The following is a 21412-nucleotide window of genomic DNA, read 5'->3' on the forward strand; positions in this document are numbered from 1 at the left end:
CCGCAAGTATCTGTCGATACTGTAAGTGATGGATGTGCACACTTTGGCATCAGCTGATAATGGAATAAGTGTCTGGTCGATGTGCAGATGAAGCAGCAGCAGCAGCATGTGGCCACACAGGGCAACGACATAGAAGCAGATGCGCTGTGCGATGCGGCTCCTCCACACGCGCCGCACATTTGGACACACACACACCAAAACCTCTTCATTGTGCACTATCTCATTGATAACCCGCCTTCAATCATATACTAATACGTTACACACGTTATTCACAAATGGACCCACACATTAGATTGACCACAATTTCCCCACCAATCAGACTTCAAACAGCAGTCTGAGGGTTCCCGGACGGCGCTTTTGATCTGGCTAAATGGGTGTCATTCGGGCACACGTTGCTCCCATCTCTCTCCATCAGCAAACCTCCATCCATGTCCCCATTGCTGATTATCCGTCTTATCTGGAGGCGATCAGCTTGGCTGATTAAAACATTCCCAGAATTCCATCTTCTTCCGTGCTGCTGGAATGTCTGCATTTCTGCAGCTTGTTAAAATGTTGGCTCTCGCCACACACAATTTTCCATAATTCTTTTCTATTTCATCACGTGGGTTTTTTTTTTTTTCCACCCTGCTCACCAGAAACGCATAGTACACATTCAGCACCTACTGCAAGTTCCACTTTTGTGAAAGGCCCTCAAACTTAAACTCACTAACCTTAGAATAAATGTACAAATACATATAGTTATAAGGCAGGTTTGCATTTGTACGAGTCTCATTTGCCTCACTGTAGTGGACCTATGGAGCGTTCACAGAATAATATGCAAAAAACTAAACAAAAGAAAAACCCTTAAATTGATTATATTCATAATTATGTTGCCCATCTTTGAAAATGACTGTAATCTTTGTAATTGTTAAATAGATTTCACCTATATAGCGCTTTTCAACTGCTTGAACAGTCCCAGAGCGTTTTACATCGTTGGGGGCCACGTGTCTGTCACTTCGATAGAATAATGTCTTATATATTCTGAAAAAAAAAATGCACCACTTCCTACTACGCGATTCACCTGAATCCTTCGATTACAGCTCATTAATATTATTTACATATATATATATATACCTTTAAGCCCCATTTTAGACTAAGCGAACCAAAACTGTAATGCTAAAACAAACTGTGTCTGATTGATGTTCTTTAATCTTCATAAATTTGTGAACCACTTGTGAAAGAGCATCTGCTTCTAAAGGAAACAGGTTTTTTTCTGTTGCTCGTGTCTCAGTGATTGGCCAGTTCCTTTTTGTAGATGCACACTTGTCGACAAAGTGTAAGCAGATGTCAGACTGAGTTAAAACTCAGCGAAGATAGTCAAGTTTGAGGTACATCAATGGATGAACCAGTGAAGTCTGCACCATGTTTGACTGTTTTGCTTTAGTGGGTGCTGTAGTGAGAAGGAGAGCTAATGGCTCAAAAGCTCTGTCGTGTTTGTGAATGAATGCGGTTTTATCTTATGTTCTAAGGATAATATTTCTCAGGAATGCTACAACGTGCGCTCACAGGGAATGTGTGCAAAATGAATTGGAAATTAATGGATCAATCGTGTGTATACAGTTGCTGGATGAATTATTTTGATGACAGATGTTGCAGAAATGTTCAGGCTTTTGTGGTTGGAAGCTAAAGTCTCAGTTATCAAAATGTCTAAGCTGAACTAAGTTTGATCTGATGGGTTATGGCTGAATTCTTAACTTGAGTGTTACCATCGATTTGACTGTTTGTTCTAAATTATCACTGAACTAGTGATGTTGCGTGATATACATTTCAGTTCACTCATATATCAATAAAAACTCAAGCCATAAATTGTGAAAGTGAGGCCGAAATTATAATTTTTATCATCGGTGACTCAGCTTTAAATGTGACTCAGCTGGCGGCAAGAAGACGTGGGATTCATTGGTTTAATACAGCAGAAGAAGTTGATGATGACAGTTTGACCAGCTTTTCTTACGTGGAGAGAGAAGGCATCAAACGGGTAAACAAGAAGACCCAAGCGTGCGCAGGCTTGTGGTTGGGGGCACTGGAGAGGTGACGCTGGGCTGTTTTGAATTGCTTCGGCGGAGTCGGATCATTAGGCCAACAGATGGCTGACTTGTTCCCTCGACACACACAAGGAAACTCAACTGGAGACTGGTTGAATTCACTTGGCATGTTTCAATGTGAGTGTGTATTCTATGTCTATGTCTATGTATATGTATATGCGCTGCTTGTAGCATTTTGTCAATGTGTGTGTCTGAACATAAATATTCATATTTGCTGTTACTGTACACTCAGTCCAAGCAGCTCTGAAGTGCGTCAGCGCACGTTTCAGCCCACACGGCTCCATCTGTTCTGCTGCCTCTTGCCCTCTGACTATTTAGGTTACAACTCTTGAATGCAAGGCAAAGAGCGGAAAAGCAGCTGGAGTTAAGGCGGTGATCTACTTGTTTGACTCTCTGTGTATCTTTTCATAGCATCAGTGAAGTTAAAACGCTCATGAATGATGAGGAATCCGCATGAATCTGGTGTTAAATCGATGTCACACCTCGGACAAGCAAATAAAAGAAACCTTCACACTATGGAGTCTGCATGAATGAGAATGTGGACTGATGAAAGAATACCCTATGCTACGGTGTGCAATTTGCACAATGATGTCTTTTTCCCTCAAATCTCCTACTAATGAAGGTTGAGAGCGATTCATTACCTTCTGCTGCTGCTGCTGCTGCTGGCGGTGCAAAACACATGTTCTCCAGAGGACTTTAACTAGCACAACTGCATCAATGTGTTTTCTTGTTGTTTTTCTATTGCATGTGGTGTTTAATGAGAAGATAGGACACAGGATTAGACACATTTTAAGGCAAAATAAAAGTTCATCAGAATACAGGCCACTGTTATATTTTCAATTCCATTTTAAACCTTCATTGGGCTCAGGGCATTTTTATCTACGGCACATCCGGTTTCTTTCACGCCACTCAAAGAAAACATCATTTAATATGACACAGCTGTTTACACAACCATAACAATTTATTATTTAAGAGCAATCAGATCATTGTGATGAATGTTTTGCACTTCAGAAATGCAATACCTTAAAACTTGGATTCATATGTTTCACTTGCATCCTCAGACATTCACGATGATACGTTGGTCAGAGCTTTCATTTCAATCAGCATGAAACTTGTAGCTCTTGGTCGACTTTCTGCCGCTGCACTTTATATTTGTTTTCTAGTCTCTTCTGCTCAAGTCCACAGATCTAAAAGGACAAAATAAGTCAGATTAGTGTGTGTTCTCGCACAGAGACGTGGAAGCATTGGAGAGAAATCTCGGTGTGTTTGTCTGATTTCTCACGATGAGATTGAACATATCTGCTTTTAGATGATCACTTTAATCCTTTTTTTGAAATTGTGCACATTTCCAGAAAATTGCAGATTTTTGAGAAATGTTGTTTTTCATACACTTAATTAGAAATGACATTTATCAAGATGAGTGAGTTTTATTCAGTCACAAAAGTAAAAAGGTAAACTCTTTGAATGTCCCTCAAGAACATGTTGAAATGTCCAACAAAAATGTGGACCCAAACTCACATAACCCTGAATTTTACCACTTCAAATAGAGTATACAATAGACACTGCAAGACAATCACTGAATGCAAGAGAAAATATACATTAAAAAAAAGCCCATGAAGATGAAGGGAAGACCTGCCAAACACAAGTAAATAACAAGTTCAAACCAGGAATCTTCTTGTTGGTGATGATGATGGAACTACATCACCGCGTTGCATTTTATACAGTGTTTTTCCTAACGATGTTCTTTTTTAAATAAAATTTCTTGCATTAATCACTTTAACTTTTTGATTATTCTGGCAAAATATGACAAATATCACAATGTAATATTCCAGTCATTTCTAATCGTAGGTTTTTTGGCATAGAAAGCTGAAATCAATCATTTATATCCTGCTCTCAGTGAGGGCCAATTGAAATTGAAATAGAAATTTTCTGGAGTGTAAGTCGCAGCTGAAGTACCCAGACAAAAAATAGACAACACAGGGAGCAAATACAAACTCCAAACAGAAAGGCCCCCCTCTGAAAGTACGTCCATCCAGGGTTATAGGTGGCTTGAACTAATCCATGTTGACTTTGGATGAAGGCGGGTTCACCAATCACTCACATTCACAACTATTGATATTATTGTGACACCGGTTAACATTAACCGGACAAAAATGCAAACTCCACACAGAAAGGTCCCCGAGGTCCAACCCTGACTCGGACTGGGAACCTTCTATGGAGAGTCTTAATCAGAAATCCTCCATGTAGCCTCAAGAAGGTTCAAACCAGGAGCCCTCTCGCTGTGAGGAAACAGTGCAAACCACTGCAGCTGCCATTAACTGTGCCAACACACGGAAAAGTGCAGATGTCTTTTTGTGATAAGGCATAATAGAGGCAAATGTAACATCTTTGTAAAAGGGCTGTACTGCTTCAAAGGGACCTCAAAGGGAAGATAAAAGGACTTGCTAAGGATGAGGAGTATGAAAAATGAAGGAGCAAAAGTGACTGATGGAATTTAAGCCAGATAGAAAAAAAAATGAATGAGACTCAGAAGAAGAAGGATGTTTTCCCCAATTTCCAGTCTGGTGGAAATGGGACACAGTCGTCCTGGAGGCATGAGAGAAAAACGGCTGGAACTCCTGTTATTGTCTCTTTCCCTCATTTCTTCCTTCAACAAACCAAGAAAGAAACTCTACCAGTGCTGGATGTGTACCAGTGCTGTAGAAATAATAAAAAAAATACTTCAGCACATTCTTGCAGTTAAGAAAACACAATGTGATGTCAAATCCTGTGTCTTTCTACACAGTAGACTCAATATATACTTATATATGTATTGATGTATAGAGACCAATTTTAATAGGTAATAATTAATTTAGTTGTAACCATTTTCCCTGCACCACTGAGAATAGTTTGCAGCTTCAATCGATCCTGTGTCTGTTCTCAAGTTCTATACTATGATTATATATAAAGGACGAGCAACATGAGTGCAGATGGAAGCATTGTGTATTGCACACCAGGGTGCAATCGTTCACATTTACAGCATTTATACGGCTAAATCATGCGACGCAAAGAATGGCAGATTTGATTAAACTTAAAGAGAATGTGTAAAAAACACATTTAATTAACACTATAAGATCCCATTAATGTATAATTATGTGTTCATTTGCATAGCAATTAAACAAAACAGATCACTTACTGAGAAGAAATTAAGCAAAACATCAAAACTTTCATATGTTTTACTTTTCCAACCGTCCATATGGTGTAAAACTAAAGCAATCTATCTGTCATGAAGTACATCATGTTTTCAAATAAGTGTATTGCAAAAGAAAACTGCCTCTGAGAGCAATCCATGGAACACAAACTGTTTTCTACCTTTGATATGAAAATTCAAAGCAGTTAATTACAATCAGTTTAGTGCCTTTTATCTGCGAGATAGGAAGAACATTCTAAAGTGTACGGGTGTTAAATAAAAGAATGAATCATGTATGAGATCTCAAATGGAAAGACTCTTTTAGTGTTTCAAACGAGGAGGGGGAAATGAAAAAAAAAAAAAAAAGACATAATATAGTTGCTTTAGCGCAAATATAAATTATCCCAACATTCAAGATTAAACATTAATAGCAGTCCCCACGGAGGCCGTTAAGATGGAGAACTCATGCAGACGAGAGCTGAAGGAAACACTAATGAGCGGCAGACAAGAAGAAGAATGACGTGTAAAAACTCTGTTTCCTGCCCCCACGTCAAGGCCCATATATCTGTGTAGCTATTGGCTGACCAGTAAAACACAGGCTGGCAGGTCGTGCTGACTGCATGACTCAGGACTGGACAGGGTCGCTGCTGCTGGCACTTCCAAGTGAAATACAACCGTTTTTACCTTTTCACACCGGATTGAATGCTGCAGACTTAGAGACAGTGTGTGCAGAATGCAGAAAGCCTGCTGGCACACACTTATACAATATCTGGCTCCATTTTCTGGTGAATGAATAAGCAAACTGTATTAATTGAATAGGAAGCATGTAATTATGTAGGTGTAACTTCCTGGACAAATTGACAGAGATGCAGAGCGTTTAAAAGCACAGCAAATAAACACTCATCTCCCCTGAGCCTGACTCATACTCATATACCATTTATCATATCTACAACATTGCAAACTGCCAGAGAGCAGATAAAAAGCGCTTTGGATCCAGATACTAGTCATTATGGCGGCCACCTGGACTCCTGCAATCAAGGACGAGATATACAAGCGACATAAGTGCCTCAATATCGTGAAAAACTCATTAAGATTTGAATTACAGACAGATTTAAAAAATAAAAAATCACAAGAAATTTTAATTTGTTTCTGGTAAAACCTTTTGTCCTTTTATGTTTTCATCATAAATGAATGATGATCACTCTGCATTGGATAAGGCCATTTTGATTCTCTGGACTCATACTTCTGTGGTGCACAACTGAAAAAGGAACGTGAAGGCAAGTTTTATGAAAGCTACCTGGAATGCAGGGGAAAGGCTGCACTGTGATGCTGCGGTTTGCACTCTCTCCTCATCCCCCAGGAAGCTGGATGAATTAAAAATCCCTGCCTTTCGTCTGGGTTTGGCTCGGGGCGTTTTGGTGTGGAATTTTGCATGATTTCCCTGTGTGTGTGTGTGTGTGTGTGTGTGTGCGTGTGTGTGTGTGTGTGTGTGTGTGTGTGTGGTGTGGTGTGTATCTTGCTTTCCTCAATAATCCGCTGGAATCAGGTCCTCGAGACCCTATGTCGGACGTCAGTTTAAAAGATGTGTGGGTGGATTGTCAGGTGTTAATAATATAGTGCTTTTTTGTTTGTTTTTTTAAACCAAACAAAAGAGCTCAGTTATATCATCCTCATTAAAATGTTAGGTGCGCCAAAATACATACAGGCACACAGACGTCCAGCTTGGCTAAACTGAGCAGAATTTGAGCTGCGTAGGCGTCGCACTTGTTTAAATCACAGCTCTCTCTGGACTGAAATGAGCTCCGTCTGAGTAATGAGCCTTCATGCAAATGCTGCGAGCTCATCGTTAAGTGGCATTAATCAAAGCTGCCCACCAAGCCCGGTGGATTTCCTGAGACACAAAAGGTGTAATACTTTGTGTCATTATGCGCATAATACTGCTGGCGAGGTTGAGTGGAAAATGGGGGCGTTTCGACAGAACAGAAGAGGGAGAAGTGTAACTTCTTGATTTACACAGCCAGAGCCCAGATTATTGTAGAAGAGATAAGTTGAGGTCTTTGTTTTGAAGCCGCATGTGAAGAGTTTTTGCTTTGATTCAGACTGTCTTCATTTGGTCTGTGATGTTTGAAAAATCAATCGAGACGTCTCATTGGATTTGAAGACTGAGGTGAATAGGACACAGGAGCCCAGTACGTCACAGAGGCTGTCATGATTCATAAATTTTACTCTCTGATGTCTTTTTTAAGGAATAGCTGATTATCTGAAAGATATTTTTTACATTTTAAATGAAGTCCTCTTTTTTTTATTTCCCCGCTGGCTGTCTTTCATCCTCTCGCTAATTCATTCTCCGTCTATATATGACATCTGCTGCACAGCACTCTAAACAGGAGTCTAGGAGCGCTATTAGTGTTGAGATGAGTGCTGATAGGAATCTAATGTATGGTGTGTGGGGGTGTGTGTATAGTTGTTATTGTACAGTCCATCAGGGTGACACGTTATATAAAAATAGGTAAATGTTGGGCTGGTCCTCACTCTCCCATGCTCCGTCAAATATGCATTTTCAGGGTTGGAGCTTGAGATTTGAGGTAGAATACAGGTGAAGAAATAAAAGGTTTAACCACTTTGAGGCGACAGTTGGGGTCAGCGTGAGGACGAGGGAGTGCAGTCTGTCCGTGAGAGTATTTGCAAAGATAGCCTTGCAAACGTGTGTCTCTAAGCCAGTATTTTTATGAACCCTGTTAGCTGTTGGCTTTCCTCAACAGTATGTCAGCCTGTGTCTAGTTAGCGAGAACACGCAGACACACACACACACACACACACACACACACACACACACACACACACACACACACACACACACACACACACACACACACACACACACACACACACACACACACACACACACACACACACACACACACACACACACCAAAAGCTTTCCGACTCCCTCTTGCACCCGTCACCCATCTTCAATGCATCCCACATCATGGAAAATTGGCTTCTGTCCGGCTCTTTCTTTCTCTCTGTACCCCTCTCCCCAACCTGGCTATCTCTCCCTCTCTCTTTCTCTCCGTCGTTTTAATCACATGGCTTCTAGATGTGGGATAAGAAACAAACAGCTGCTTCTTAAACTGTTAACGTGTGGGCGAGAAGTCACGCTCAGACATGTCCACGAATTACGTTGAGGGTTTGATTCCCTTTATTTTTTTTGCATATTTCTGTTGATCAGTTGTGATTCATAAGCCTCCTTTGACACGGCATTTTGGGTTCTTGTTGAGCTCTGTAAACTAATTAAGCCAGTGAACTGACTGTAAAGTGCACTCAATCTTTCTATGTTCACCTCCCACATTTGGAAATATTTTATATTCTTTCTTCTTTATCAACTAATTACTTAAAGCTGTTAATTGACTTCGACACAGGATGATTAATACTCCTTATGTACAGCCCGCGGTTGAACACATACCATTCAACAGGTGCCAAAGCATCTGTTGAACCCACTACATCAAGAATAAGCTGCAGTTTTATCACCTTCTCTCTCTCTGAAGTGGCTCACCCTGAGCACCTGAGCTCAGCTGCTTCTGCTGTTTTTACACCATCTTGCACTGAGATGCAGCTGGTGGCATCATAGGCTGTGTAAAGGTGAGTGATGCGTCACCATTTCCTCCCACTGCATAACCTGAAATATCTTAGTCCACTGACGTCCGGTGTGAAGCGACCGTGGTCAGAGAGGTTTACTATAAGGGGCCTGTGAAAGACATGAAGAAACTAAGTGTCAAGTTTTTCAAACTTTGAATTATGTTTCTGTACCTTGTTATGCTTAAGCAAAAAAAAAGAAAAAAAAAGAAAAAGGGCGGTCCATACAGAAAGACTTGCGACAGCCATAACTGTAACAGGTATGACAGTCGCAAGTCTTTCTGTATGGACCGCCCTTTTTTTTCTTCATTTATTTTGCTTAAGGTACAGAAACATAATTCAAAGTTTGAAAAACTTGAAACTTAGTTTTTGTAACATTTATTGTCCATTTTATACTTGCAAAAATACAATTTCACACAATATCTATACACCTATATATGCAATATAATATGCATATTTAAATACTTATTTACAGGGTTCTGGCTTTCAAGTCCAATTTCAGAAGATGATGACAATCGTGGGACAAAGTTCTCTACCGATGAGCCCTTGAATGTTTTCTCTAAATCTCTGTTTCTCTGCTCATGACAGCCGAGGGTTTGCCCGGTTCGTTTGATTGGCTGCCTTGTGAAGAGGTTCCCCGAATATCATGAGGCGGTTTCAGAAGAAAATAACTTCAGAAAAGTTTGGAAAACTTTAATAGAAAATATATTTGTGCAGCTCTAACGTGCATTCTGTATCTGAAAAAACAATATTGTTGAGCTTTATTTTAAGGAGTGTGCTTTAAACAGGGAAGCGCGACAAGAGATATTGCAGCCTCAAGGTAAACAGATTACAGTCATGACACATCAACCCTCTCCTGATTCACTTTTGAACGTGAATTGGAGAATGACTGTATGACCTGTTTTCCTTTTGATGGATTAAACCTTGAGAAGTGTGCATTGAAAGCCAGCCTCTGCATCACTGTGTCCTTGGCCAGGCTCTGTTTTGGTCAAGTAGTTGCTTGGAAATAAAACTGTGTGTTTTATCGCTGCCATCATCAGGTAAGATACTGCACTCGACTGGATAAACACAGGGATTAACTAATAGACTGCTGGCAGAGAACGGGCCTGGCTCCATCTCCCCTTCTCACTCTTTCCCTTTCCTTCCTCCCGCTTTCCTCCCATCTTTCCTCTTTCCCCCTGTCATCTCCTCTGACTCTACAGCCACTGGTGGATTCTCTCTCACTCAACCCTCCTACTCGTGCTATATAGCTTTAAAAGCACCACGTAAAAATTGGTATTGATAAAATCATAATCGATTTTGTGACTGACAAAGAAAGATGAGTCGGTGAAAGAGGCATAAAAGAAAGGAGATACATATTGAGCTCATCTTTTTCCCTCAGCTTGTCGTCAAGCTTTTAATCTCTACCTTTATCTTTTCCTCTCCTGTTTGATTTCTGATGTGCTCATCCGCCAGCTCTTTTCTTTCCTAGAAGGGGCTCAGTCTTTCCACCGCTGTCTCTCTTTTATCCGAGCAAACCTGCTGTACCCGCTTACTCCCACAGTGTTCAGTCTTGTCGTTCCCCGGGATTCTGCACTTTCTCTTCACGTTACTGTGGAAATCTCTGCTCCAGCTCTCCTGTGTGCGCCATCCTCCTACTTTGTGTCCACACTTGTTTTCTTCAATTTTGTTACCTTGACATTATGAGGCATTTCTCCATGTACTTACCAAAGTGACAGGCCTCTCTGTCTCTCTTGGTTCCCCTCTTTCTCCCGCTCTCTTTTCTAGCCCTCCTTTGTTTCCGTTCCCTCCTTGACTCCCTCCCTCCCTACCTCCCTCCCTCCCTCCCTCCCTCCCTCCCTCCCTCTCTCCCTTGATTGAAAGGGTATGCACGGTTGGCACAAAAAGAAAGAAGGAAATAGATAATGATACAGGATTGTATTGTGTGGAAAACCTTGACCTCTCACGTACCCGATCAGTCTCACACACACACACACACACACACACACACACACACACACACACACACACACACACACACACGTATTTTCAAATGCTTATTGAGATACAAAAAGAAAAACCATGATGTGCTTAGTGTATTTTAAACAGACGTAACTCTCTAAAAGTTTTCATATGTGCACAATACACACGTCTGAGTTTAATGGTCTTGTAAAGCCTCTGGCGGCGGTGTATCTGTGTGTTCGTGTTTCACATGATCAGTTTTGTTGGTTTCTCAATGGAAATATTCTATAAACCCACAGATGATACCTCGACCCCTCTTTCAAAGTAAAATGTTTTTCTTAGTTTTCTCTCCAATGAATGAATAGAATAGAGTAGAATAATAGCTTTTGCTTTTATCCGTTCATGATAATATGGGGGGGGGGGTAAGTCTTACCACCAAAGTGTATGTTGCTCACGCTTGCGGAGTCGAGGGGAAAAGTCCAAATATGCTCTTATATATTTAAAGTGTTTCAAAGTTTCATCAAACACAGACGACAAACTATGTTAAATTTTGTTCACATCATGTCTTCCATCCACCTTGACCCTGGACTCTGTGTTGTTGCTGCTGTCTTTGCAAGGTCTGTTTTGATCTCAACATGACTTCCAAATGAAGGCTTTATGAAAATATATCTGCTCCATGCAAAGCTTCAGCTGACTAAAAATACGCTCACATAAAGATTCACTCCCGGAAAAGGCTTTTCCAAGGTTTGTTATTGAAAATGAAGTGTTTTTGTGTTTATTCACTACTCAGATCAATGCAAACACGATTCTTACCTCATGACAATTAACAGTCAAATGACATCTGGTTTGTACTGACTTTAGAGGGTTAACATTTTCTGATCTTTAATAGACTTCTTTGGTGGGACACTCTATTTCAGTGGGCCTTGTTCGGGAAATAAAAGTTAACTTCTCCCATTCACAACGTGAGTTGACTCACCAGCAGCACTTTTACAGCTTGAATGATGTATGAAGTTAAATTTTGACTTCCACCGTGAATTACTGGACGACAACTTGAGCTGCAAATACACACTCGACTAACATTTCTTGGACCCTCACGATTTTACTGTTCTACAAGAGAGAATATACGGTTATCTTTTGTGAAGATCAGGATGATTACTACCATGAAACCACTCTTTGTGGTTTACGTATTTTATTTTCCTTTGACGACATGATCGGGTTCGTTATAAACCTCCTCGTGTTCCCAGGCTGTAAATCTTCAATGGCCACATTAGTCAAATACTCACTTCCCACTCCTGTGTCTTTTCAGGCATCTTTGTGAGTTTGCGGAGGAGTATAGTGCTGGTCTTTGGCTGTATATGGACTTGTCTGCTCGTCATTCATCAGCATTGAGACAGAGATAGTTTGTCTCTGTTTAAGCATTGAAACAGATGCTCTCTCTCTCACCTGCAACCTGTCAGCAGCGCACTGAGGGTGTCAAGCATCAACTCCGCCGCATGTTGATCTGATAGGGCCATGTCAGAGTGGGCCAAGCATGCAGTTGAAATGTGTAATAAAACAAGTTAGTTAGCATTTAAAAAGCTAGAACAGCCAAAGAAATGCCGTGACTGAGTGAACTCAGATCTCTGCTTTCGCGTTACATTAAATCTGGTAAGTGTGGGTAAATTGCCTGCACATTGATTTTATGAGTTTATACACTTTATCTAGGTTTTGATTCTGGTTTACGTAACATGATGCATTTAAAAGATCATCGCAAAAATATGTTCCAAATGTACTAAATATCAGCAGAAGTTTTGTTATTGTTTAGTTTAGTATGTAGTGAAATGACAATAGTTTGCAAACAAAAACGATGATATCTTTCTCCACCGCTCTATTTGCAAGTAGAGCGGCGGAGACGGAGATTTACGCCATAGTATGCAACAGAAGCGTCATCTTTGTGCGACTCGTCTTTACAGTTTGACCGCTGTGATAGAAATGGATACCGCTTCTTTATCCAAACAAACTGTGGGCCATTATCGTTGAAAGAATAAGAAATAACTTTCGCTATTTGTGATGTGATTTTTCCAGGATTAGAATCGGCTGGCATAGCTTCATTCTTCTCGCTACACTGCCCCCTACAGGTGTGGCATGCTCATAGTAGCATTGAAACAGGTGCGTGTAAATTTTGCCAGCTGTCAGATGACATTAAATTTGATTTTATTTGTCATTCTTTTTTAAGCACAGACTAAGATTTAATATTTCGGAATTGCTTTGAGTTGGTTTTTTATAAAAGTGTTGTTCAGAATAAAAAAAAAAAAAAGGTTTAATAGGCACTCATTTTTAGTTACAAATATGCAAAAACATTGTGTTTTCTCCCAATGTCGTCCATACATCCATACATCCATACATCCATCTCAGAGCTGGAACAGCTCCCAGCTCACTATGCGCGAAGGAAGGATACACCCTTGAGAGGTTTACATTTCAAATATTATCATTATTATATCATGATGTAAACAGTTTCCTTATATCCCAAAACATTATTTATGCCATTTGATAACCTTGCTTCAAATGCATAGACTCGCTGCGATTTGCAAGTTTTACAGAATAATTAATCTCTGCAATCGAGTAATCCTAAGGGGTAGATTCACCTGAGGGCTGATCAATGTGACAGTGTTTTGGATTAATTGTGTTGATTGACCACAATCAGTCAAAACCAGCTTCTCATGTATCACCTCTGTCTCCACCTCCTGCAGATAAGTTCATCATCAGTTGATGGATAGCGAGAGGTGGAACTGATGGTGGTGGTTCAGAACATTTGCAATAATGTGTTCAATGAATAATGCTGAGTGATGTCAAATGATTGCAAATGAAAAGAAGCAGTTTAAAAATAGCCACAGGAAGTCTAGACTGCATGTTATTTTGTTTCACCCTCAGAAAATATCTCATCATGACACACTTGATGTGACTCCTACCTATCGGCAGGAAACACCATTCCAACCCCTAACAGGAAATGCCAAATGTAAAGTGGAAATTGTTTCTCAGCTGGTTGCTCAGGTTGTCTTCTAATCCCATGTTCCATTACTTTCTGCCTGTCCATGTGTTGAGGTGGGCAATGGACTGAATTTGAGGCTCCTAACGTGTGTGTGAGCACCTTTTATGGCACCTGTCAGCCATCGATGTATGAATAGGTGAATGTGACTGATCCAGCAAAGCACATTGGGAATGAGGCTGCTGAAACAATAGAAATGTGTTATATAGGTAAAGTCCATTCAGTTTGGAATGTCATATGAGGTCTCCCTCCCTCACTTCTCACTGTTCATATAGCGCAGACTCTTCAATATGTTATCTCAGGGCACTTTACCTCATAAGACCTTCCAGGGAGATAGACTGAGATCCAACAGTTCCCACGTGACGGTCAAAGGGAAGGAAAAACTCACTTTTAGAAGGAAGGAACCTCTGACAGAAGCAAATACAAAGGTAGAAGCCATCTGCCTGGACTGGCTGGGGTGGGGCAAGAGATAATGGGCAGGCTGGTGGGGTCAGTAAGCTCATAAGAAACATTCAACTCTATAGACAGACATACTTTCAGAAAAGAGATAAAACAGAGAAAAAAAAGTATAAATGATGAGAGTGGAGAAGACAGGAAGGTGACGATGTGAAGAGGCGCATCGTAACAGAGGCATGAGCCCTCACTCGGTGCTCCATCAGAAAATAGCTTCATACCTCGTCTGAACAGTATTGAGGATGTCTGCGTCCTGAATAGGAAGCACGAGTGGAATAGATTGAACTTTCCCTTCTACTTTTTGAAACTCGAGGAACCTGAAGTTAGCGTGCACACTGAGAACGAACAGTTCTGTCGGAATAATAAGGTCCTTTGAGAGATCTCTGAGATAAAATGCAGCTTGGCCTTGAAAGGCCTTGTATATGAGTAGAGGGGTTTTATTATTACCATAAATTTTTTATTTTTTGTGAGAGCCTCCGAAGAGAAGCTAACAGGAGAGTGAGCTTATCGAGTTTCCATCAGCACTTTCCTTGTAGTATAAATGGGAATTTATGTCGGTCTTAACAAGGAATAACAGCAGCCCAGGTTATTGGTAAAAATTATAAGTAGTATGGGGGAGGGGGGTTTGGGATTCGATAGTTTTAGAACCAAGCGATCATTAAAAGAAACAATGAATTTCTACTTTAACAGCAAACTTACTTTATTACGTTGTGTTTAAATCCTGGGTGTAAACATCCTCGCTGACGGTTTTCAACGAATGTTAGGTCATTACATTAACCAGAAGTGCTTTTTTTCCCCATATAGTCAATAGCTCTGTTGTATCTCACAACGTGTGGAGTTTTGATTGGGTCTCGATTCCAAAAGCTAAGCTCTGATTCTCATTAACAGAGTGTGTACAGCGTGATAAAACACCCAGTGAGTGTAGTAAAGGAAGATATTCATCTTAGAGGAGTGTCAAATAACAATATATTTGTACTTTGCTACTGTAAACAAGTCGTTTTTTCACGTTGTTGGACATTATAAGAGTATTCTTAAGCGCTTCTTTTCCATTAGAACACAAATCTCTGCCCTTCTCCCCCTCAAATTCTTCAAACTGGCACGTTATTTGTTACAAAAATTGGATCAATTCCCTTAAATAAGGTTGAACACCAGATCTTCCCATTCCCCAGGCTATGACCAGTTGAGTTGTTTTTGTTTGCTTTTAATTCTAGAAATAACTTAGTTTCTGACTCAAACTGTGTTACCACTTGAATAATGACAAATATTGTATTATTGTCACAGCACCTATAATTTGTGTGCATGCCAGTATGTGTGTATGACTCCACACTACCATTACTACTTTTCTTGCGATGGTTTAAAGAAGACCATTGTGTATCAATTAAGCTACAAAAATATATATATATTTACTTAAGTGAAGTCCTTGAATGAGTGCTTATACTTTTTAAGTCTTTTTTTACACAGGTATCAGTAGGTCTCGACTAGGATTTGCTTACAACATTCAGGGACCGTTTACATGTAACAAAATTGTTAATATTTCAATGCGTTTGGGCCTTTTGTTAACACGGAAATGAAGCTCACCGAAAATGATTATATCTGAAAAGTACGGCCAAATTGGAGGTTAGGAAAAACTTTGTCTTCAAGTTTGAATGGAGACAGGGAGAGATGGTGTTTGACGTCACAGTACATGATCTGTTGTGAACAATGTTATTTTTGAAAACTCACTGACGGAAATATCCACTTTTGTAAATATGTGTAAAGGTGACCTCGGTCTAGCGGTCGATGTAATGTCTCCGTCGGTGTTTATTACCTACTGGCACAAAGAACAATAAATAGCCGGTATTGTCTTGATTTTATTAATTTTGATATTTCGTTAGTAACTATAGTAACCATGTAAATAAAAGTTACTATAGTTGTTTTTGACCGTACAGGGACAAGAGATTATATATTCAACATCCCGCATAGATATAGTTAAAATAAGGGTTCAATTCATACTTGTTACAACAGTACATGTGACACAATTTGGGCTTGAGAATTCCCCCAAACATTAAAATGGTATTTCTTCACTTCGGCTTTAAAAGTAATAAATGCATGAACTAGTTTTTCGGCATCTCCCCGAGAGAGAGATTGTTCCAAACTTTGGCATTATTGTGCAGGTAAAAAGAAAATAGTCCTTTACACTGTAACATGTGCTTTATTTGTGCGTTACGAGATTTATCCTCGTTGCATTGTGGCTCCCCTCAAAGGAAAATATGTGTTTTTGAAGTTATACTTGCAGCTTCTTAAAGTAAAAGGCAGGGACTTGAAGACTTATTTCCCCAAAGACTCTAATCAAGGCCTCTGAGCACAGAAATAATGTTCTAATTTTCATTCATCGTATGCAGGCATGCAGTGTTCAGTGTTCAGTTTTTATTCTTCCACTCTTTTTATGTATTCACTCAAAGCCTGGTTCTGAAATGTGAATAGCGAGGGTACGACAAGACGCATAAGGGCTTTTATTTGAAGCTGAACCCTTGATCAAAAACCTTTTCAAAATATACAATTGTGCTTACAAAGAGTGACTTCATTTGTACGTTCAGATTCAGCGGAGCTTTTTGTTTAAGTCTGTTATTTGTAGGTTGAAATGAAAATTTGGGAAGTTCGCTTCGCTTCTTAGTTTACTGTCCGGGTCGATGCCAAAACCTTTGCACATGACCTTCGTTTCATTTTTCTTAAGTGGCACCTGGAAATCACTGTTATGAAAAAGAACTTGGCTGATAATACAAACGCCCAGATTGTGAGATTTTATTCAATAACAGTGCTTTAAGACAAAACAAAGTCACAACATTTAGAAATATGTATTCAGTTGACACTGTAATTTGTATGAATTCTTTTATATTTTGAATTGGATTTGTTGGGTTTCTCTTTGTTAAAAGCACCTAGAAATCACTGTGTTGTATGTGGTGCAAAGTTGAATTGAATTGAATATTGTGCACACATACCTGTTGACTTTAAATATCGGCGTTGCCTTAATAGTTTTTTTTTTTTTAGGTGCTCTTCACATTGTGAAGAAAAATTGACGCTACATGTGAAAGGTTTCAAATAGGCTGAAAGGTCATCCAGATCCGCTCCAGGGGAGACGCTCACCGCTACAGCTGAAGTTATTAGCCAACCTCTGAGCTCGTACTTTGTGAACTCCACTTTGTCATTTCACTCACAGCCTTCATTCCCACGGCAAGAAGAAGTTCAAGCTCATAATGAACTTATTACTGTTGCCGTAACGCTTTTCCAGCGCTACCAACAGCTGCAGCCGCGCGCCTTGAGGGAAACCCATGCAGTCACTCAGCTTCTCTGGGTTCTTTCACACTGACACTTGAGCCCAAATCCCGGGGACATTTTTCAGATTATCAGCAGGGAGGCAGCATGAATGCTGTTTGAATGTTGCATACATGCCGAAAGCTTTTACCATTGAACCCAGGCAGTGGATAGTTTTATTAGCTTCAGGAGGTCATGCCCATAATAATAATCTTGCAAATCGTTTTGAGAAACATTAACATCACAACTACCTTTTCCAAAAAAAAAAAAATAAATGTCTGATCAATTATTAACTCAGAAAATCAACCCACCTGAAGCTCAATTCGTACCGCACTTGACCATGTGAACCCCAAAGGAGAAAACGCTGCAAACACCGAGATTCACTCGCTGGATGCTGTTAGTAATTGTTCTCCTCATGCTGTCTACCAGAATAACAGTGAAGAGTCGTTAGAGAAGGAGAAATCATCGGATGCAGATGTCGACGGCCATCAGTTCCTTTCTGCCGTAACTCGGCACACAATCGCTTCCCCTTTTCACATTCATTGTGAACCTTGTTGAAAATGACTGTGGCATCGATCACACGAGTGAACCTGAAGAGTGCGAAATACAAGAGCGATGGTTAGGGGAGTCCAGGGGGAGACGAGAGACAACCGAGGCAGAGGCAGAAAGATGAAAGATGGAAGTGAGGAAGCAAGTGAGGCAGAAGGGGCAAATAAACAAGGTAAAAGATTAAAGAGGACGGTAACACAGATTGGGGGGATTTGAAATGAGTGGGGAACAAGACCGAAGCTGATTCTGTACACAGAAAACAAACACTCGGAGAACTGCAGACATAGATTCTGAAATATCAAACAGACAGATGGCGTCTTCATAAAAAAAAAGAAAAAAAGTTCCCTCTGAAGGAAGCAGGCTGAGACTGCTCGCCAGTGCATATGTTGCCTGGAAGCTTCCTCATGAATTTTAATTTGTATTTGCTTATTAACCAAGTTACCATATGATGTACAAAGGCGCGAGTAGTTTCCTCAGAGGCAGCTAGCAGACAATAAAAATGACTCTGCTTGTGCTTGGCAAATCATGGACTGATGCAATTTGTGTGTTTTGTTTTATGAAAATGTATTCTGGGTGTAGCTGCCTCCCGTCAGCTCCAAGTGTTCAATTCGGTCTTTCTACAAGCTTTATGGAATTTCCAGGCTATACAGAATTGCAATTTTATAATATACTCAATTAAATGCATGTTAGAGTCGTTCTCACCTTCCTTGTCAGGTATAAAAGAGTAGATGTGTCACTTTTTAGTCAGTTTGATTGAGGTTTGCATCACCTCTTCTGATATCAGACGAGAACCCAGAAAGAAGTTTTAACATGATGTGATTTGAATTGGATTTGTTTTTAATCAGATCATCTCTGGTTCATGTAACTGCAGCAAGTTGTGGTTCAGATATCAGCGCTGTCTTGTCTTCACACTGATTTATTGGGGGACAAATGCTGTATACAGTATTTTGTGCGCCTCATGCTGCTTTACATAATACCAATAGCATATTTTTAGACGTTCAACAAGCGACAGATTTGGATTTGGAAAGTTAAAGCCACCTCTTGTCTGCAGCTTGATCACCACTTTCAACTGCTCCATATCCTCAGTTTCTAATAAGTGTGGTTAACTATCGGATGAGTCAGATGCAAAAGAAGAATATAAAGAGGAGCGATGAAAGTTAACCTGTATAAAAAGTTTCATTTCGTCAGTTGTGGTCGAACGTATTTGAATTTATTCTGATAACAGACATAATCCTGGATGAATAATGTCTAAACTGTCTGATTACATATAAGAAAGTGTTGAAACATGTTCTCTCTTGTTAGCATGAACATCTGAAGGTGTCACCAACCGAAACGCAGGTGGTTGTGGCTCAGGTGTTATTGTTTGTGTGGTTGATGAGCGTGGAGGGAGACGCTCTAGTCAAGATATGGTTGGTTGGCACGAAGACAAATGGACTTGCGGACAGTCATTTCAATATTTCCCCCCGTAAGTGAATAACCAGCGCTCGACATAATGCACCACATCGGATTTGCACACCCTGCTTCCTGATCCTGCAGCACTTTGTCATCTACTTGTTCCACTTGTGTTATTGTTACTGTGATAAGGATTTGTCCGCCTGTCGTCCGTCCACTCAGTGTGTGAATCATCTGAATCGCTAGAGAAACAGTATTAAAATAAGCTTTAAACAGAGCTTGGCCTGGTCCTCATAATGCTGGTAATAGTTTGAATCCTGACTAATGGAGCCTGGCAGAGGAGAGGTAATCACTGGCAGACCCTGTGTGTGTGCGTGCGTGCGTGCGCGTGCGTGCGCGTGCGTGCGTGCGTTGCTGTAGTTGCGTCCATTACCTGAGGTAACGAGTTATTTGGTGATTGCATGTCATTTATTGCACATTTATGTAATTTCTGCGTCATTTCTCCGTGTGTGTTTTGTTTCCGCAGGTTCATCCTGGTGTTCGGATGTCTGGTTCTCTCGGTGTTTTCCACCATCCCTGCTCACCAGGAATTCTCCTCGCACTGCCTGCTCATTCTGGTAGGAGACGCACGCAAACGCAAGATGCATGCGCACAGACAATTGATTCCACGTCAAATGCTCCTTGTGTGTTTATTAGCTCAATTCTCCTCATTGCTTTCGTCCACAATATCTTTAGTCCGTATTTTGCTCCCAATGTTACGTATCGAAGTTCATGAGGATTTTCCCCTTCAACAAGAGTTTACCGAAATAGTAAAGAAGCTGTTCTGCACCGGAGACCACTCCCTCTGCTAATGCTAAATAAGAACAGTTGACTTAGTGAAGAGAGAAAGTAAATAAAACAGCTTTGCAACAAGAATCAGCTGGAAATTCATGTTACTAATTTCATACTAATACTTACAGTTCGGAGGCAGTTACAGAGGTTATTGAGCAACCATGAATGAAAAGGCAAGAATACTGGTAGCGCTAAACATGATTCCTGTTGTTGACACTGTCCGTTGCTTCCAGTTTACATCTATTTGTCTTCAGTCCATTTATAGACCAGATATTTATTTTCCAAAAATTAAAAAGTAACCAGAAAGTGTTTAGACCGACCATCAAAGGGACATGTTCATGGTGGACAATCATGTTAGGAAGTAGATCGGGCATTTAGTGAGGAACCCAGGAGTAATGTCAGGGAGGAAAGACCGAAGTGCAATTGTGTAATGTGTTAATGTGTTGATGTGTTGATGGGTGTGTTTGTAGGCGGTTGATTGATGCTTGTGTTTGTATTAGAAGTGCTGATTGTGCATTACCAGAGCAATAATGAAGTGTGATCATTGGTCCCCAGCTGCTCAACATCTACATTGAAGTGTTTCAATTCAATTTACGTTCAGTGTGTTCCCTCTCACGTGATGTGTGACAAATTCATCAGTCTGACCAAGAGGGAAATTAGGGATTGATTGTTGTTTCTATATGAATTTTACTATCCTGCTTCTATAAACCTTCTTCCAATGTGGAGTCACAAGGAGCAGGAGTGGATTCCAGTTGAGTAGATGTGGAAATGTTGCCAGGACATCTCAAGGCCAACACAGAGAAGCAGGCACTCCCATTGACATGCAACCAAGCTGGAAACCCTCCTATGCACCGGCAGAACAAGCAAACTGCACAGAAAGCCCAATTATACTTGAACCAGGGACCTCCTTTATATAAAACGAGTGCAAAATAGTTGTAAAGTGAGCCGACTACATCTTCTAACGCAGCCTTTTCTCCTCTTCATATGTCTAGAAAAGCTTAATTCCTACTCTTGCGCCCACAAACACGTACAACACAGGAGCTG

General features: G+C 40.4%; 1 protein-coding gene across 1 annotated transcript in view; it reads left to right on the plus strand.

Moving 5' to 3' along the window:
• Positions 1–21412, plus strand: part of kcnq5a (potassium voltage-gated channel, KQT-like subfamily, member 5a) — a gene marked incomplete at its 3' end in the record, with an annotated part of 110871 nt that overhangs the window by 59052 nt on the left and 30407 nt on the right. Inside the window, exon 2 of the mRNA XM_080482066.1 lies at positions 20064–20154. Coding sequence (XP_080338192.1) covers positions 20064–20154 — 91 coding nt within the window. The remainder of the gene's footprint in view (positions 1–20063; positions 20155–21412) is intronic.

This window comes from Lipophrys pholis (genome assembly GCF_963383615.2).
Source record: "Lipophrys pholis genome assembly, chromosome: 15".
NCBI lineage: Eukaryota > Metazoa > Chordata > Actinopteri > Blenniiformes > Blenniidae > Lipophrys > Lipophrys pholis.